The 17,130-nt window shown below is 52.1% G+C and overlaps 7 protein-coding genes across 7 annotated transcripts; 3 read left to right on the top strand and 4 right to left on the bottom strand.

Annotated features, from left to right (window-relative positions):
* Window positions 1-218: 218 nt before the first annotated feature.
* On the bottom strand, window positions 219-5,812 carry J4E85_009042 (uncharacterized protein; the record flags this gene model as incomplete). The annotated part of the gene is made up of 6 exons (XM_051473266.1): window positions 219-1,745; window positions 1,794-2,499; window positions 2,546-3,313; window positions 3,361-3,597; window positions 3,644-4,453; window positions 5,403-5,812. 6 exons carry the CDS (start codon window positions 5,810-5,812, stop codon window positions 219-221), a joined length of 4,458 nt encoding a protein of 1,485 aa, XP_051322929.1.
* A 1,044-nt stretch (window positions 5,813-6,856) lies between these two features.
* J4E85_009041 (uncharacterized protein) lies at window positions 6,857-7,741 on the top strand (the record flags this gene model as incomplete). Its single annotated transcript, XM_051473265.1, has 2 exons — window positions 6,857-7,303; window positions 7,325-7,741. The coding sequence occupies 2 exons, from the start codon at window positions 6,857-6,859 to the stop codon at window positions 7,739-7,741; spliced, it is 864 nt and encodes a 287-aa protein (XP_051322928.1).
* A 326-nt stretch (window positions 7,742-8,067) lies between these two features.
* Window positions 8,068-9,170, top strand: J4E85_009040 (uncharacterized protein; the record flags this gene model as incomplete). The annotated part of the gene is made up of 3 exons (XM_051473264.1): window positions 8,068-8,106; window positions 8,245-9,109; window positions 9,163-9,170. The coding sequence occupies 3 exons, from the start codon at window positions 8,068-8,070 to the stop codon at window positions 9,168-9,170; spliced, it is 912 nt and encodes a 303-aa protein (XP_051322927.1).
* Window positions 9,171-9,431: 261 nt separating this feature from the next.
* Window positions 9,432-10,307, bottom strand: J4E85_009039 (uncharacterized protein; the record flags this gene model as incomplete). The annotated part of the gene is made up of 1 exon (XM_051473263.1): window positions 9,432-10,307. One exon carries the CDS (start codon window positions 10,305-10,307, stop codon window positions 9,432-9,434), a length of 876 nt encoding a protein of 291 aa, XP_051322926.1.
* A 390-nt stretch (window positions 10,308-10,697) lies between these two features.
* J4E85_009038 (uncharacterized protein) lies at window positions 10,698-12,338 on the bottom strand (the record flags this gene model as incomplete). Its single annotated transcript, XM_051473262.1, has 1 exon — window positions 10,698-12,338. One exon carries the CDS (start codon window positions 12,336-12,338, stop codon window positions 10,698-10,700), a length of 1,641 nt encoding a protein of 546 aa, XP_051322925.1.
* Window positions 12,339-13,582: 1,244 nt separating this feature from the next.
* On the bottom strand, window positions 13,583-14,140 carry J4E85_009037 (uncharacterized protein; the record flags this gene model as incomplete). The annotated part of the gene is made up of 1 exon (XM_051473261.1): window positions 13,583-14,140. The coding sequence occupies one exon, from the start codon at window positions 14,138-14,140 to the stop codon at window positions 13,583-13,585; it is 558 nt and encodes a 185-aa protein (XP_051322924.1).
* A 768-nt stretch (window positions 14,141-14,908) lies between these two features.
* J4E85_009036 (uncharacterized protein) lies at window positions 14,909-17,062 on the top strand (the record flags this gene model as incomplete). The annotated part of the gene is made up of 1 exon (XM_051473260.1): window positions 14,909-17,062. The coding sequence occupies one exon, from the start codon at window positions 14,909-14,911 to the stop codon at window positions 17,060-17,062; it is 2,154 nt and encodes a 717-aa protein (XP_051322923.1).
* Between the last annotated feature and the right edge of the window lie 68 nt (window positions 17,063-17,130).

Genomic DNA, 17,130 nt, shown 5'->3' with positions numbered 1-17,130 from the left:
GATGAATGTATAGGAGATTAATTGTTTATCATATTAGATCTAGAATATTCAATCGCATTTTCTGCCCCAACTAACACTTGCTTCAAACATCGTAATTTCATATACTATTGCTCAGCCAGCCATCAGGGTATCACATACTACTAGCTTTCCATCTTCCCACATCCACAAAAACCATTCACCACCTCCCCTCCCCTGTCCACCATCTCCAGCAATCATTCTTACTTCCCCCCAGCAGCCCTCTGCCTATGTTCCTCCTCAAGCAAACTCTGTTTCCGCACATACTCCATCACAATATCCTCCTCGGTCCTCTGCTTCTCCAAATTGCTAATCCGTTCACTCTCGGCCTTCTCGCTTTCTGCCAACACTTTCTTTAGTTCTGCATCTTCATCGTCGTTATCGTTGTCTTGCATCGTAATGCGATGAGGCAGTGGAGGAGGAGCGGCCCGCGCATCTATGTCGTGATCACGCGTCTGGTCTTCTCCCAGGGCGGTAGAAGCACGGGCGGAAGAATGGGCGTAAGGAGGTGGAGAAGCATCAGTCGAACCAGAAGCAGCAGTACCACCAATAGCCTGACTCATAGCATCCATAACACCGCTTTCCTGCTGCGCACCTTGCGTCGACGTCGCATATTCATCCGGATGCTCAGCATGAATCTGAGCGAGATGTTTCGACTCAGCGATAATTCTTTTGTAATCCTCATCATCCTCGGTATCGTTATCAGAATCCCATTCACGGTGATCGCTGGCTCGTCTTGTCCGCTTACTCGTTTCAGACAAACTCTTTCTGAGCGTCTCCTCAAGCGCCTTCTTCTCCTCTTCCGTCATGTCGGTCTTGCCGGCTTCAGACATGCTGGCTGTCATGGCGCGGTGGAGCGCTGCTTCCTCGTCTTGCTGTGTTAGTGCGCCGCTGGAAGGGGGTGCGTTTTCGAGCTCGGCGATGGAAGCGCGGATTGCGGAGGCGATGAGGCGGTCTTCTTCGGGGTCGCCGCGCGAGGATTCGGCGACGGAGGCGGCGATGGCGCGTTCGAGTTCGCGTTGGTCTTCTTCTTCTTCGGCTCGGAGTTGGGCTTCGAGTTCGGCTTGTGATTGTTGGGATGGGGCGGTTGACGATGCAATTGATGGGGAGCCTGATGTGGGGGTTTCTTGCCGTCTTAATGCGCGTGTTCGTTCGGCTTCTTGTTGCCGCCAGCTGGGAATCGTTGATCGGATCTCAGGCTCGACACCGCGTCTGCGTGGGGGATCAGGGTACTGGCCTGCTGCGCTGCCCTGGGGAACGGAGTTCGTGTGGGCTGACGGCTGAGCTACTGCACCGACATGCGAATCGAGTATAGCAGAGCGCTTGTCCTTCCTATCCTTCTTCTGTTGGACAAGTGAATGGAGCGAGTCCATTTGCTCGGCTCCAACGTTGCGCTTCTTTTTGATGCCCCGTTTCATGTGACTCCATTTCTTGACAATCTCGTCGCGTTCTTCTTGCGTTACCTCGGATGCTTCATTGTAGCCCTGCGCGATGCGTGCTGCAATGATGTAGTTCTGCACGCTCTTTCCCTTGCTCTTGACCATTTCTTGGTAGAGTCCTTTCATGGCATAGCCAGGAACCGACCAAGCACCACCCATGACGCGGAATGGTACGCTCATGATACCGCGTCCAACTCCCTTGACGAAGCCGATACCACCTTCTTTCTTTGCGCCTTTGTAGGGATCCGTCACAATACCAGTGATGCCATCATAAAGACCGAAGCCGAATTGCTGTATTGACATCAGTAAACATCACTCGTAGCGATATAGTCAACACACCTTAGCAGCGGTTCGCATGCCACTCTGGAAGTCGGTAACCTTATCGACCTGTCGCACTTCTGCTCCGTAGAGCTTCGGTACGTTGTGAAACCCCTTAGCCACATTGAGTGAGAAGTCCATGGGTGACTTGAAGCCAGCGCCGACGATCCTAGCTAGACCCTTGCCAGTGTCTACTGCAGATTCACAGTTCTCGGCCATGCTTGGCTTTGGCCCAGTGTTGGATGGCGCTGCCGACCCAGCCACTGATCTGGAGCGACTGCGAGACCGCGATCGCGAGCCTTGGGTAGATTCAGCAAATGCTTGAGACATGAATGATGACCTGTGTGAAGGCGTACCAGGAGAGCCAGGGCTCTTGACTGCTGGGTTGTCCGCCTGTATCCGGGCTAGATCAGCAGCAGCATCGGCTGCTGTTGGTGTTGCGGCCCCACTTCTACCTGAGCGATCGGTAGCATCAGTCGCCGTTCTCGATGTTGTCGGACGTCCACTACTACTTCCTTCTCCGGTCGACGAAGTTTCGGTGCCTGTGGCCTTTTCTTTGCCTTTCTTAGATCTGGCATCAGGATGTATGTTGAGTAGTTTGAGAGTCTGAATCGGCATATCAGCAACACCCATCATCACTGAGGTTGCTGTTCCCATGATAGCGCCAGCTGCGCCAGAAACTGGATCCCAAGGGCCTTCATCAGGAACATATTCGCGAGGGCGGTATCTACAAGTTTTAGCACATTTCATAAATCGAGCATACGATTGCTTACAGTTTCATGTCAGAGAAGTTCACTTCGCCTTGCTGGGCCAGTACAGTAGCCGCCTTAGCACTCAACTTCACGTCAGTGCGCTTCAGTCTCCACACAGCCGGTTTGTCTGGCATGAGAGCACATCGCAGGTCGTCGTAATTAAGCATCTGATGGAATGATTGAGCTCCCTTCTGTGTTCCGTTTTCCTGTTTGATCTTGTCGCAGAGCTCCTGCGCCCGATCGAGTGTTTCCGGTTTGAGGGCTTCGTTGATAGCTCCGGCGAGTTTCTCTGCGGTGAGTTCCTTGTATGGGATGGGATCAGGCCCAGCGCCGGCTCTTGAGACCATGGCTCCCCAGAAGGCTTGATCTCCGAAGAATGGCACAACAACGGTCGGCTTTCCAGTTGCGATACCAGCTGCCGTAGTTCCTGCACCACCATGATGCACGACGGCAGACACACGTTTGAACAGCCAGTCGTGAGGACAATTACCAAGCATGAAGACGCCATCTGGCTTCCCAAGATCATCGGCTCCTAGCCCGCCCCAGCCTTTGGACACCAACGCACGTTTTCCGGTGATCTTCACGGCGTCGAAGATCATCTTAGTCATGGCATTTGGATCGTCTACCACAATGGAACCAAAGCCGATGTATACTGGTGGCTCACCTCCATCGAGAAAGGCTGCAAGATCCGGGGCTGGTGTGTAGTTCGAGGCGAGGTTCAGGAAGTAGAAACCCGCGACGGAGATGTGGTGGTTCCAATCCCTGGGTTTAGGGATAAGTGCAGGAGACCTGTGAGATGTGAGTCAAATTGTGCGCAGCATTCTGAGTATGCTCACCAGCAATATGTGAAAGGCACTTTCAGACGCGCGAGCATGGCTGGCGCCCAGACAGCGCTGATGGGATCCAGCCGTAGGCTATCCTTGCGGAACCTGTTGATGACGTCGCCCAGACCCTGCCACGTCAGTACATCGACCATGATATATGACAAGTAGTTTGTGATGGTGGGGTCTGCATTGCTAGACTGGATGTTGGCGAGTGGATGCGGGAACTGCTGTGTAGGCGACCACGGCATACTATCCAAATCAGCAGGTGCGCGTATCTCAACGAAACCAGACATACGTGAACATCATGTGTAGGGGTATGCCCAACTTCTCAGCACAATGTATGTGCCCGAATGCTGGGGGATTTGCGATTATGGCATCAGCGACGAATGGTTTGCGCAGTTGCTCGGGCAGCTGGTCCTCGATGCCCATCCACTCCTCGACCGTCTGTTGAAGCGGATCTACACCGAGACCATTACCCGTCTCTATGCAAGATCTCCATGTGCCGCTCAGAATCTCTGCGATGCCCTTTCTCCTCTTGCCAATGTCACCACTGCGCAATGTATCGAAACCAGGCATCAGCCCCGGGTTCTTCACCATGAAAGCCATCAGTTCAGCTGGGTCGCCTCCGATACTGAAAAACTCCAATCCATTCTCGATAACGAAGTCCTTGAACGTCGGGTGTGTCGCTAACCGCACTCTATGGCCGTACGTATCCTTGAGCACCTTGCCCAATGCAACGAATGGCTGGACATCACCGCGAGAGCCCACCACTTGTATGACGACGTTTAGCGGAGGCGGAGGCTGCTGGCCGGGCGCACCACCGAGGAACTCTGGGACGTATGGTGGAGGCGGCTCAGGATCTTCTTGCGCGTTTGTGAGCTGACGCTGTATTTGTGGGAGGATGAGTTGTGACAGCGCGCGACTCTTTTGGTCGATTCGGATATTAACACGTCCATCGTCGGCGACAACTGCATTCGTGCCCAGCTCTTCGTTCTCGACCTGGCCTGGCAACTCGGTGTATGCGGGTGGTAGGTCCCCAAGGGTCGGTGCTTCGTAGGCGGGACCATCGTTGGCGCTAGGGGTGTGATGTGAACTAGAGGGCGCGCTACGCACCAAGTCAGTATGAAACTGTCGTCAACTATCTAGAAAGACCAACCTCGATTGTGTTTGTGTATATGGCTGCGTTGGCGGGGCATTGTCGCGGGGCGCGTCATTGCCCTGCGCGGGGTTACTTGAACTCGCCATGGTGGTTGGAAAAGAAGGCTCAGAAAGAGGGCATTGTAGGTAACGACGAAGCTGCAAGAGAGAGCGTCAGGAGGAGCCGCTACACTAAGAATGAGACGTAGGAGCTGCAAGCCTGTATTCCACGCGCGGGAGAGCGTATGCGCTATGATGCGGACCTCTTCGGACTTCTTGGTGTGTGATTGGCCATGAATAGATCAAAGCCACAGGCGGGGCTTCGTCATCGCTCAGCCCCCGATGCCTTGTTACCTACTCCTGGGGTCTAGTTTGCATGTCACAAATTGCATCTGAAACGATCGACACTGGAATTGCTAATCTCGGTGCTGCTTGACAGTGTTAGGCGTCCACCGACCTTCCGCTAATTCAGTTGGCTTGGGTTGTTAGGAACCGAATTCACCGAATACACACCAGTAGTCTGGAGGCCTAGTCGAGATATGACTGAATATATCTTAACGCTACCTGATACCGATGACCCAAAGCCACCTGAAGTCTGCCTCGCCCACTTGCCGAGTATATCGCAGTCCTACTGGTGCAGTCTCAAGCGTATCGAAGCGTATACATGCGTATTCTCGTGTTGTTGTAGCAGCCCACATGGGGTGCTCGGTCCACATAGCAACTCAGAAGGCCCGGAGCAACTGACGATGATACGTAACCATGAGCTTCCACGCGCCGGGCTCGATACCTACAGTCCTGAAGACTACGCACTGACAGAGAAGCGCCCACTATCGAAAAGAGGTGGTTGAACCGGAAATCTACCTGTTCGCACACATAAGTCAGCCTCTTTATCGGGTCATGACGATACACATACCTACCACATATGCGGCCATGCGGAAACGCCCTCCCAAGAACGCTTGCCGTCCGCCTCAGATGCGGCTGACTTCTGCTCATCTTCTTGCTTCTCTGGGAGTTTCTGGTATACCGAAGCCTTGCTGCTATCAGTGTCGCGCTTGGGTGCTGCTGATGTATCGAGGGCATGTTTCGCAAGCCAGATCAGCTGCTCTGTACGCGTCGTTGCTCTATCGTTGGCGAGGCGCGTGCATATCTTGTTGACAATGCGACCGGTATTCGTTATGCCCTGCGCAGCCTGGAGCTCGTTGACGGCTCGGTCAACGCACCCGGCGCGGTCGGACGCTGAGCTGGAGCTTGGTCGTAGCTGGCGCTTGAAAGAGACTGTTGCAGATCTGGAGACACCACGAGCGGCTTGGAGAGGTAATTTGAACATGGTGACGACGGTGCCGGGTAACGGGGAACGTTTGTCGATAATGAGATCTTGGAAGGGGAGTTGAGACGCGTCTAGGTACGTGACAACTGCCGGCTAGATAGGAAGAACAAAGAGAGCAGACAAGGTGAAGAGGTGGTGAAAAGGATACTAGCTGTGAGCTGGCGAAGAGGAAGGTGAAGGCCGTTTCCGTCTCGCCTCAATACAGGAAGGAGCTCTCGGTTATCGAGGCGCAAACTTCACCTCTGTGAAATGGGAGGAAGCTGCAACTGTGCCTTGTTTCACAAGTTGAGCGATGCTCCTCTTCAATACCATCTAGGATGCATTCTCATTCTTTCTCTTTTTCGACCGTCTTCCATCCCATGCGTTCTTGTACTATTAGCCGCGTCACTGGTGAAGAAAATCACGTCAGGTTTGTATCCTATTTGTCTAAGGATCTTGAATTAATGCCATCTCCAAGACCGCAGATGTAACGACGCAGGTGGAAGCGTACCTAGGTAGTGATGGCGATTCACACCTGGGCACATGTGCACTTGTGGGGAAGGCGCGACGCGCGTTGCCGTTTCGGCTCTAGTGCGCTTGCCCTGCAGCAATCTCCCCCGACCACCCCACGTGGACGGCGCGTCATCATGGTGCATCACGCGTCCCGAGGTCAACAACAGAGGCGCCAGACACTGATCATCTCATCTCTACCTTCTCGAGATACTGCTGCTCGTTCTAAATCTCAGTTTGATCTATCGTGCGCTTTTCATACAACAGGAATGGGATTCTAGGCTTCCAGCCCTATCTTTCAGCTCGCATCCACCCAGCCACAAGCTTCAGAGTGTATATAAGCGCCGCGCGCTTCCATATCTCTAGATAGGGACTCTTCTTCTTCTTTCTTCGAACTGATAGCTCGATCAAGCCCCAGTATCATGCTGCATAGAAGCATCTTCATAGGAGCTACACTTGTAGCTTCGGCCACAGCATGGAACACAGACGGTACGTCCTTTCCAATTCGCGAGTAGCTAGCGCTAATGTCACAAAGTGCATAATCAGGTCGGCTTCATGGCAGAAACCTTCTTCACACCGGAAACCACGTCCGTCCTCGCAGAGATCCTCGAACCCCAATACAACGGCTCAGTTGGGCGCTCAGCAGCATGGGCAGACGGATATGCGCACACAAGCGAAGGCCACTTCTCGTACCAGTGGCACTGGATAGACACACACGACCGTCAACCTGAGAACTGCAGTCTAGACTATGCGCGGGACTGCGCAAAGGGCGGATGCGTTGTTAGTGCTATTGCAAACCAGACGAGGATACTGCGGGAGTGCATAGACCAGGTGTATACTGGTGATTTGACGGGAGGTGCAAACCTGACTTGCTCTTATGCGTTGAAGTGGGTTGCTCATTTCCTGGGCGACATTCATCAGCCTCTACATGCAAGTGGCCGACAAGTAGGAGGCAATACGTACAAAGTGGTATTTGGTGGCGCTCACACGCAGTTACATTCTGTGAGTATCTTACACCGATAGCAAAAGGATGCGCTAACAAGCAAGGTCTGGGATGGCTACATACCCTACTTCGCGGCAAACGTCGACCATCCCTTCTCGCACGAGTCGATCGATCCGTTCTTCTCTGGGCTCGTCGCTCGTATTCGCAAAGATCAGTTCTACTCCGCGCCGTACATGTGGCTCTCCTGTACCGACCTTTCTACACCCGAGGAATGCGCAACAAGTTGGGCGAAGGAGAGCAACAAATGGGACTGCGACTACGTGTGGAGTCGCGTAACGAACGACACAGATCTTGGGACTAATGGGTATGCTGCAGGCGCTGTGCCAATAGTAGAGCTTCAGATAAGCAAGGCTGCGCTCAGACTGGGTACATGGCTGAACAACTTGGTCGAAGGGGCCAAATCTGCTGTGGAAGAAGAGGAAATAATGGAGCTTTGAAGTAACGATCGAACAAACAGCATCATTCACGAACTGCTGCTGGCTGTACATGTGCTATGCTGATCTCACATCATCTTGACTCTCCACATGCCGGCTCAGCCAGTATCTGTTGCATATGCGAACCAGTGGCGTTGATGCAGGATGCCTTGCCTTCAGCCCTACGAAGATGCCGGGACCCCACATCGGCATAGGTGCCATCTCCTTCCCCACATCCGGTTATATACTCTCCCGTCGCTGGCTGCATTGGCAACCAAACATCGAATTGCTTTGCTTGCTTTCTATACAGCGAATCCGTTTGGCGATAGAAACTTGGAAATTCTTTTAACATGGCTTTCGACGAGTTTAATGACAAAATCACACCTGCCGTAAGTACCTCAGACGGCCCCACATCTGCGTTCTCGATACTCTTTGGCGTGTTGAAACACACGAGTTCGCCTTGGAGCTTGCTCTTCTTCGATGAACGAAAACCTCAATATTCAAAACCTGACTGACCACACTCCCAGAACCCCAGCTGGGAAACATCACCAAACCGCGGTTCCTCCGTCCATCAATCCATCGCCATACCCAAGCCCTGCAAACCACTCCGACAATGGCAGCAAGAACAAAACATCGACCGCGATGCCCAAATCAAACTCACAAAACTGGTGCACATGCGGTACCAACACCCTGATCTAGACGAAATAACCACTTTCCTGCGTGACTTCGGCATGAGCGTAGCCCAAAAAGCCCCAGGCAAGAAATGGTTCAAAGGCTACGGCTCAGACCAATACGTCTACTACGCACAAGAAGGAGAGAAAAAGTTCCTCGGCGGCTGTTTCGAAGTAGAAAGCTACGCCGAGCTAGAAAAAGCGTCGAAAGTCGCGGGTGCTGGATCTATCGAGGAGTTGACTGACGCACCAGGCGGCGGCCACATGATCACATTGCACGACCCCGAAGGCTTCCCCATAAACCTAATCCACGGCCAGACCAAAAAGGACCCAGGCCCCTTCCCCGAAGTCCTAACAACAAACTATGAAAACGAAAAGCCTCGCATCGCACGATTCCAACGCTTCAAACCCGGTCCCGCCGCCGTACACAAACTAGGCCACTACGGCCTCTGTGTCCAAAACTTCCAAGACTGCATGCAATGGTACACCCGCACCTTCAACATCGTGCCCACCGATTTCCTCTACATCAACCCAAACCCCTCCTCCCCCTCTCTCCCCCAGCAAAAAGACGTAGCCATCTTCGCGCACCTCGACCTTGGTCCCGGCTACACAGACCACCACACCATTTTCCTGTCCAGCAACCCCACTTCCCATGTCCATCACTGTAGTTTCGAAGTCCACGACTTTGATACACAGAATTTGGGGCATGAGTGGTTGGCGAGTAAGGGGTATAAGAGTGTTTGGGGTGTTGGACGGCATATATTGGGGAGTCAGTTGTTTGATTATTGGTGGGATACGACGGGCAATATGATTGAGCATTATGCGGATGGGGATTGCGTTAATGAGGAAACGCCGGTGGGGTGGGGGGAGGCGGGGGATGAGAGTTTGGCGGTTTGGGGGCCTGAGGTGCCGAGCTGGTTTTTGGATTGATTGAGGTGGGGTTTTGGAAGTGTGAGAATGGGTTTCTGTGTAGTCGGTCTGTTCGCTTATGGAAAAGGATAATCTATATTCTGTACTCCCATACCATCTACAATAGAATTGATCTACCACTCCCTCGCCCTCCCCCATCCCCGATCTGTAACTCCGTCGTTCCCATAATATCTACCACTTATCGGCTCAGTTTCCTGTGTTAAACCGCCGTCTCCGTCTCCACCCTTACCAAGCTGCCCAACCCCCAATCGAACGGGTATCCTCGCCCCCTCCTCCAACGTCTTCGGCGGCCTCCCAATCTGATTCCCCATATCACTATCCACCCACCCGGGACAACAGCAATTCACCAACAGCCCCTTGTTTTCACGCGCCAGAACGACCGTTAGTGCGTTCATAAGCGCTTTGCTGACTTGGTACGATTTCGGCGGCGCGCCAAACCCGGCGGACTCTTGGGAGGAGGATTCCACGGAGGAGATGTATTCTTGAGCCAAGGTGTCGACGTCGGAGATGGAAGTTGCGGACCTGAAACGGGATGCAGTGGCGCTGGGGTAGTTTGACAAGGAAGAGGCGGTGCTGGAGACGTTTACTATGCGGGCGTTTGGTGTGGAAGACATCTTTCCGTCGGAGAGGAAGAGTTGACACATTTGTTTTGTGCCGTGGTAGTTCACGTTGATGACTTGTTCGGCGGCATCGGGGGTTTCGTTGTTGTTGTTGTTTATGCCGGCGTTGTTTATCAAAACGTCGATTTTGCCATTGTTGTTGAGCGCGGTTTTGAGAAAAGATGTTATGGATGATTTGTCTGAGACGTCGAGTTTTGCGTAGCGGATCTCGTTGGGGGGTTTGGCTTGGATTTTGAGGTCTACGCCGCCGCGGGATGTGGCGTAGATGTGGAGGGGCTGTGGGTGTTGGGTGTTGGCGAGGAGGTTGATGATGCCTTGGCCGATTCCGCGGTTGGAGCCGGTGACGACTATTGTTAATGGGGATGCCATATTTTCTGAGAATTGTTCAGATTGATGGTTTTGAGTTGTATATCCTTCAAAAACTACTGCAGGTATGTTTATGTACCCAGATGTGTACTTGTGAGAGTGGTGATGTCAGGCGATCCATGACGTATCGATCTTCACTTGACCACATGTAGCGAGAGAAGAAAGGAACACATCAAAGGCACTTTAGTCAATGAGCAACGGTGTAATATAAACAGAACTTCTATCTTGATATGGCCATACAGCGCACGATATTCGAAAAAAACTCTGGCGACAGGACCTGATACCAGCTGACCTGTCCATCTACTAAGCTTTCCTTGATTAGTCTCCGTACTCATGATGCTGTCCGTGATGAACGCACGTATTCAGCACATCTCACTCCCTCCATAGGCCCCTTCAACGTGATAAGGGCTTGCTGTCCAGAAGCTCTCCAATCTTCCCCGCCAACCACTCTTCAGCCTCGGGCCAGTCGTCTCGCCCCAGGAGCATGTTGAACTCATTGAGGTCTGTGCGACGCAGTTCTGGTATCTCAAGCATAATCTTCTTGATAAGCTCGGGGGCAGACATCGAACTGGTCAGTACTTCTACGATCGCGTGGTACATGCCTGACTTAGCGGTGAAGCGTGCTTCGGCACATCCGGTCTCCTCCATAGCCTTGGTATAGATTTGACGATAGTGGTCCAGTTGATATCCCATGCATGGGTAGTCGTGCAGAGTGAAGCAAGTGTGCCAATCACGGCGGAGAAAGATGGGAAGTGAGGCGTAACCCACGAAACGTGGACTTGCGAAGACACTCCAGTCTAGAATGCCTGTAACATTGCCATCATCGTCGACGAGAATATTATGGAGGTAGAGATCATTCCCCAGGACAAAGGTCTCTTCCTCGCTAGCCTCGGCGTTAGACGCTTTGGAGTTCCTGATGACGGGCTGCGAAAAGATGATCTCGAGCACTTTCCGGTAGCCTAGCGCTCTAAGGCGGTCGCAGGTGCCTGGATACAAGGTATCCAGTACCTCGGAATCTAGGGGCGGCCAAATAGTCTTGAAGTTAGGAGTCAAGTACTCGATACTTGACGCGAATGGTCCGTACTGGTAGACCTGAGTGTCAGACTCCAGGTCTTCATGCGTGAGGTCGGATTCATCCTTCCACTGAGATAAATAGGAAACGCGGGGCGTCTCACTGCTCTCCTCATCGGTAAACGCAGGAATGCCAATGCCCTTGAACTCAACCTTTTGTAGTCCTGCCATAGCCTTGGCAAGTGAACGCAATAGGTTCACACGTTTTACCTCAGTTTCCTTTGAGATACGGACTGCGGTAATGTGGCTCATGTCCGAGGCATCTTCGAACCAAATCTCATGCGCACGACGGCCAGGTAAACGCTTCATGAGTATGTAAGGCGCACCTAGGTTGGATCCCTCTACAGACTCTGCTGATGCGATGACCTCTGGGGCCGGAACATCCGTGTGCTGAAAGAGGTACTTTATAAGACCAACTTCATTTCTCAGATTGTGGGCGTCTCCCGCTCGCCAGCGAGGTTGCGTGCCCACGGATGGCACCGATACGACATAGTCTTGATCACCCTGGTCTTTGTGGTGGACTCGAAGCGTCACAACGAGGTTCATTTCGCCCTCATAGCGCGAGAGAATTTCGACATCTGCACGCTCAAGCTGGCCGCTGGGATTCACGGATAGCAGGACAATATCCTTGAACTTGTCGTCTGGAATTTGTCGAAGGGCTTCCCAGTCGTGGCGTTTTAGGTTAAGAGCAAGGTGAACGCTTTCATCGTCATCGACAATATAGCGCTCGTGGTCGTCATCATCATCAGACACTGGTTCGTCCAAGCCAATGCCAGAACCAATGCCGCCATCCTCAGTCTCTTCGTTCCCCTTAGGTCTAGAGGGCTGGTTTCGATAAGTCTTGTTCTGGTTGGCGTGTTCGTCGGCTGGAATGCTGTTCGGGTCAGCTGTCGACTCGTGCGCGGTCATGCCAATGTCTAGATTGGCCAGCGCGGATATTGTCTTCTCCTCTTCCGATGACATGATGGTCTGAAGCGATGGTTTGGAGCTTCGGATGTGAGTAGTATGTGTAGAGAGTAAGTGGCGATGTTTTGGTTGATCTGTAAAGAAGGCGTAGGGTTTCGGAAGGTGGTGGGAGAATAGTGGACGAACTTATAGTCGAGAGAGGTGCTAGCTCATGGGGTGAAATGAAGCCGCAGACTCATCTGAGAACGATGGCGAGTACTGGCCTGCTAAAGGTTCAGAGTGAAAGCGATCGCGTTGTTCGACAGTCGGATGGCCCCGACTTGTCACTCCACATCATACTGACGCTTGCCAATGGCGTGCATTCTGTCACACAATCCTCGACTATCCATGTAGGCCAAACTAGTCCTGTCTGCAAGATTGAGTGCGGTCCATGAGTGACAGACATATCGTTGTGCCGTTGCTTTCACCCTACAGTCATGGCAACTGATGGTTCTGGTTTCGCAGTGTTCATTCCGCCGTCGAACCCAGGGAGTTGCAGTGATCACAGATACGCAAAAGGCTATACTGGACTCTTCAAGTATGCTGGTCGTGACAATCGCGCGCAAACTCAGGCTAGGCTTCAGGGCTGGGTTTTGTTTCGCGATCGGTGGAAAATGTGGCAACCTTGGAAGTACAAGACTTGACACGATGACGAAGCCAGTTCAGTACCAAGTGACCATATCAACATACACAAGAGAGGAACGAGCGCACCGAAAGTCGAAAAGAACGGAAGTTAGCAAAGCGTGGAAGGGAAGACGAAGCTTCAACGCGCATGCGCGTGAGAAGGCACGCGGCGATCGGCGATTAGTCAGCGACGCGCTTCGGTGGCCAGTGCTCCAAAGCTCCTTCCAACTCACACCTCATCCACATCTCATCACCAAAACACCACACCTCACCAAAAGCACCGAGACATCTGAGAAGTCATTCAATTCATCACAAACTGATTCTGTACGCTTAAGGCGTTCTGACGAGAAGAGATTTATATGCCTCGCGCATATCTCATGAACGCCAGGTTCCCTCACCAAGCTCATGCTGATTCTACAGTGTATCGCAGCGCAGCCAGTGGTTACCATGATGTCTGATCATCCTAGAAAATTCACATCGCATCTCAGCACCTGCGATTTCCTATCAACGTAAAACGATGCTCGGGTGCTGACCGATTACGGAACTACAGTCGTCAGCGATAGCAAAGAATTGCGCCAATTCTGCTCGGAAACGAATCAATACCCAATTAAGGTACTTACAGGCCTAGGAAACGTTAATCATTCTTTCTTCTTCCGCTTCGCTGCAGCTATTGTCTCTTTTACAGTTTTCGGCTTCTGCAACTTGGCCTTGGACTTGGAAGAAGCGGCTTTTGCTGCTTTTTCAGCTGCTCTGGCTTTTTGGGAGTCTTTTGCATCTCTCTGTTGCTGCTGACTAGCTTCCATGATAGCCCGGTTATAGGTCATATAAGAGGTGGCATTATCACATGCTTCTTGGTTCGTCTCTTCCTCCTCGATTATGCTAAAGAGAGCTGCTGGCTTCCGAGGAATTGCATTTGCTTCTGCAGAGTTGTCGCCTAAGGAGCGATCGTTGCTGGCATCAGGTTTGGTGAGCTGCAGACCCCTCTCTGCTACTCTAACGATCTCACAGATCTCAGCGGGCGAACCGTCTGGCGAGACCGTCAGAACTCGAACAAAGCTCGGTTGACCATTAATCAGACCCATGCACATAGTGAACGGGAAGCGGATGTCTCCGAGCTTGGGTAGGTTCATCTGCCATCCGATCTGCTCGTGAGGGAACTTGCTCGGGAGCTCATACTCCAAATTCTTCTTCGCCATCTGGAAGAAGCGGTTATCTTCATACTCGCCGTAATGGTGTAATGAGCACCCATGGGGAGATTCTACTCCGAATCGATTGCCGCAGAACCGCCACTGGCCATTGGCCATCTGAATGGGTACGCAACAGTATGCGAGATGCAGCCGCTCGAAGCAACTGCGCTTGATTGTGCCGCATCCAGACTCTGCGCAGTGGTGCCCTTCCATGTCGCATGTCATTCGCCAAATGTTGCAATAACGGGCACTCCAAGAGATTACCCAACCGGGCCCATAGAGTCGCAGGAAGGGCAAACTGAATACTGCCATGGTAGATATTCTCAAAGATAACGGACCAGAACTTTGAGCTTCGAGATCTTGTAACTGGGTCGTTAAGGGAGCAAAGAATGTCTTTTGCTGGGTATTTGATCAACAGTGGAGTTGAATGTGCGCGTACTGATATTGGACAGTAAAGCCAGGGCATTCTGCGAACTTTTGAACCAGCAAGAACTGGGCCGTGTGAAAGGCATAAGTGCAATCTATCGCTTCCTGATCGCATTTACCGGCAGCAGTGAATCACAAAGAATACGGTCAAGGCTTTCGACTCTTGCAATACATAAACACATTCTCACTTGGACCTTTCGCCCACCTGCTACCCTCTCCCGATCACGAGTGGCCAACTCAACTCTACTAGCTATGGGTATTCTAAACAAGATTACAAGCCTATGGCCGAATCGTCAACCGAAGGTGACGACACTCAATGCATCTTTCGTCATCCCGCCTGCACTCAACGCCATGGAAGCTCCCAAATCAGGAAGAGCATCGCGCATGATGGCTTCTTTGCGGAGACTGTTCCGCTATAAACACGGTCGAACCGTCTCGACCAAGACCTACGAAGAACGCACATCCGAGACCAGCGACGACGTGTACCAGCTCGAACCGCTCACACTCAGCCTCGAGCAGGAGTCCAGTGGTGGGTGGGAGGTTGATGACATCTTTCGAGGGTCCGATATCGCTGAGCCTGGTGTTCAGCAGATCACAAATGAAGGCTTTGCGCAGTCGTCCGATGACCATGTCGACATTGCGAAAAACAATCACGTTCTTAACACAGTAGACAAAGGATCAACGGCTTGTGAAAGCACCGCAACTGACGACAAACGTACAATTCGTGAAGCTGAGAGCCGATCCACCGTCACCTCAACTCTGACTTGTGAGCTTGCTGGGTCCATCTTCGATAACGTACATCAACACGATAGCTACACGACTACGAACGGATCGACTACGATTATTCGTTCTCTGAAAGAGGTTACGGGCGACACGTCGACGGCAGTAAACCTTCACAACGACATGTTGGAGAGTTTTGACGTGCCTTCGGATCCTTCAAGCCGTAGCCAGCAAAAGGATAGCGCATCCTGGCGAAACATACAAGCATGTCAAGAAGATGATAATCTTCTGATTCCGAGTAACACGACGCAGTCGCAAGACGGCAATACATGCACAACTGCAAAGCGTGAAGCAGATACCGGCACTGAGGACGATCGTGACACCACCGTCAGGACAGATGCATCTGACGCCGGGATGTCTCGCTTTGATTGGGAAAAGATTCACGCAATTCCTGATTCGGCATTCAGACAGCTGCTGCATTCGGTTATCGAGAGCTACAGCTCCGTCGATATTGCTTTAGAGGAGTGCCATGTTACGCAACGCAGGGATGGTGGATTTCATCACGTTGTGTTCATGGCAGCGGTAAAAGACGAGCCTCTCAACCGTCTTGTCGAACGATATGTTTTCAGAGTCCCTGCTATTGGAACTGCAGCCCGGTGGCAGCCAGGCGATCAGCACAACCTACGCTGCGAAGTGACCTTGATGCAGTGGCTGCAAAACAAAACTTCCATTCCGATACCAGAAGTCGTTGACTTCGCTCTAGATATCGAAACCTCTTTCATCGGCGCACCATACATCTTGATGAAGCGCATGCCAGGAAAAGCCGCGCAAACCGTCTGGTATGATAAGCCTAGTGATCGCAATCATATCACGACCAACTGCGTTTCTCCACAGACCGAAAAGAAGCGTCGTAATATCCTGCGTTCACTTGCGCAGTGTATGTCGCAGCTAGGAGACTTGAGCTTCAACGAAAGTGGTCTTGTAGATTGCGCTGACGCAATTTCTGTGGGCGCCCCACCAACGACTACGGTTTCATATCGCTGGAAGCCGCCCTACGAACTCACTGCGGAGGATCTAGAAGGCCCAAACCAAGTGTACCCATATGGACCGTTCAAGAAGAACCTGGACTACTGGAAGCTGAACCTGGAGGAGAATTGGCCTGCGATCCCTGAATACGATCCAGACCTTGATCAAGATACACTGAACCTGATATCTGGAATTCGCAAGATCATCGACATGCTCCACGACCACCCCACGATCGCCGTCTCGAAAAAGGATCCCGCAGACGCCGACGAGAAGGAGACCTTCGTCATCCGTCATCCTGATCTCGATCTACAGAACATTCTCGTCGATGACGACGGCAACGTTACAGGCATCATCGACTGGGATAACTGTCTCGCCGTCCCTCGCTGTATCGGCTATGCTTCACTACCCGACTTCCTCCGTCGCGATTGGAACAGGGACTTTTCTCTCGCTGACTCACCCCACATGCCCACATGGGAGATTCAGAAGTATGCGGATATCTATGCCGATGCCATGGCAGAGACTGGTTGCCCCGACGCGAGATACACGCGTAAGTCTGGCATGTATCGTGCTATTGCTGGTGCAATTACGCAGGGCAGTATTACGGATGTGATTGAGAAGCTGTTTGCTCATCTTCCAGGGTTAAGGATGAGTAATATTGAGGAGCTTCAGCAGCTTATTGGTGGAGGATGGGTTGAAGGTGAGGAGTATGTTAGGCAGGCGATTGGGGAGTTGTTAGAACCCAGTAGCCGCTTTGTTTGATTCGCTCGTGTTCAAGTGGCGAATACCCACCCCCAGCTGGGACGCCTAAACTGCAAGGACTGAATTGG

Source organism: Alternaria conjuncta (genome assembly GCF_024043145.1).
Source record: "Alternaria conjuncta strain BMP 0040 chromosome Unknown scaffold_15, whole genome shotgun sequence".
Lineage (NCBI taxonomy): Eukaryota > Fungi > Ascomycota > Dothideomycetes > Pleosporales > Pleosporaceae > Alternaria > Alternaria conjuncta.
Note: the sequence above shows the minus strand (reverse complement) of the source record. Positions and strands in the feature narration are given on the sequence as shown.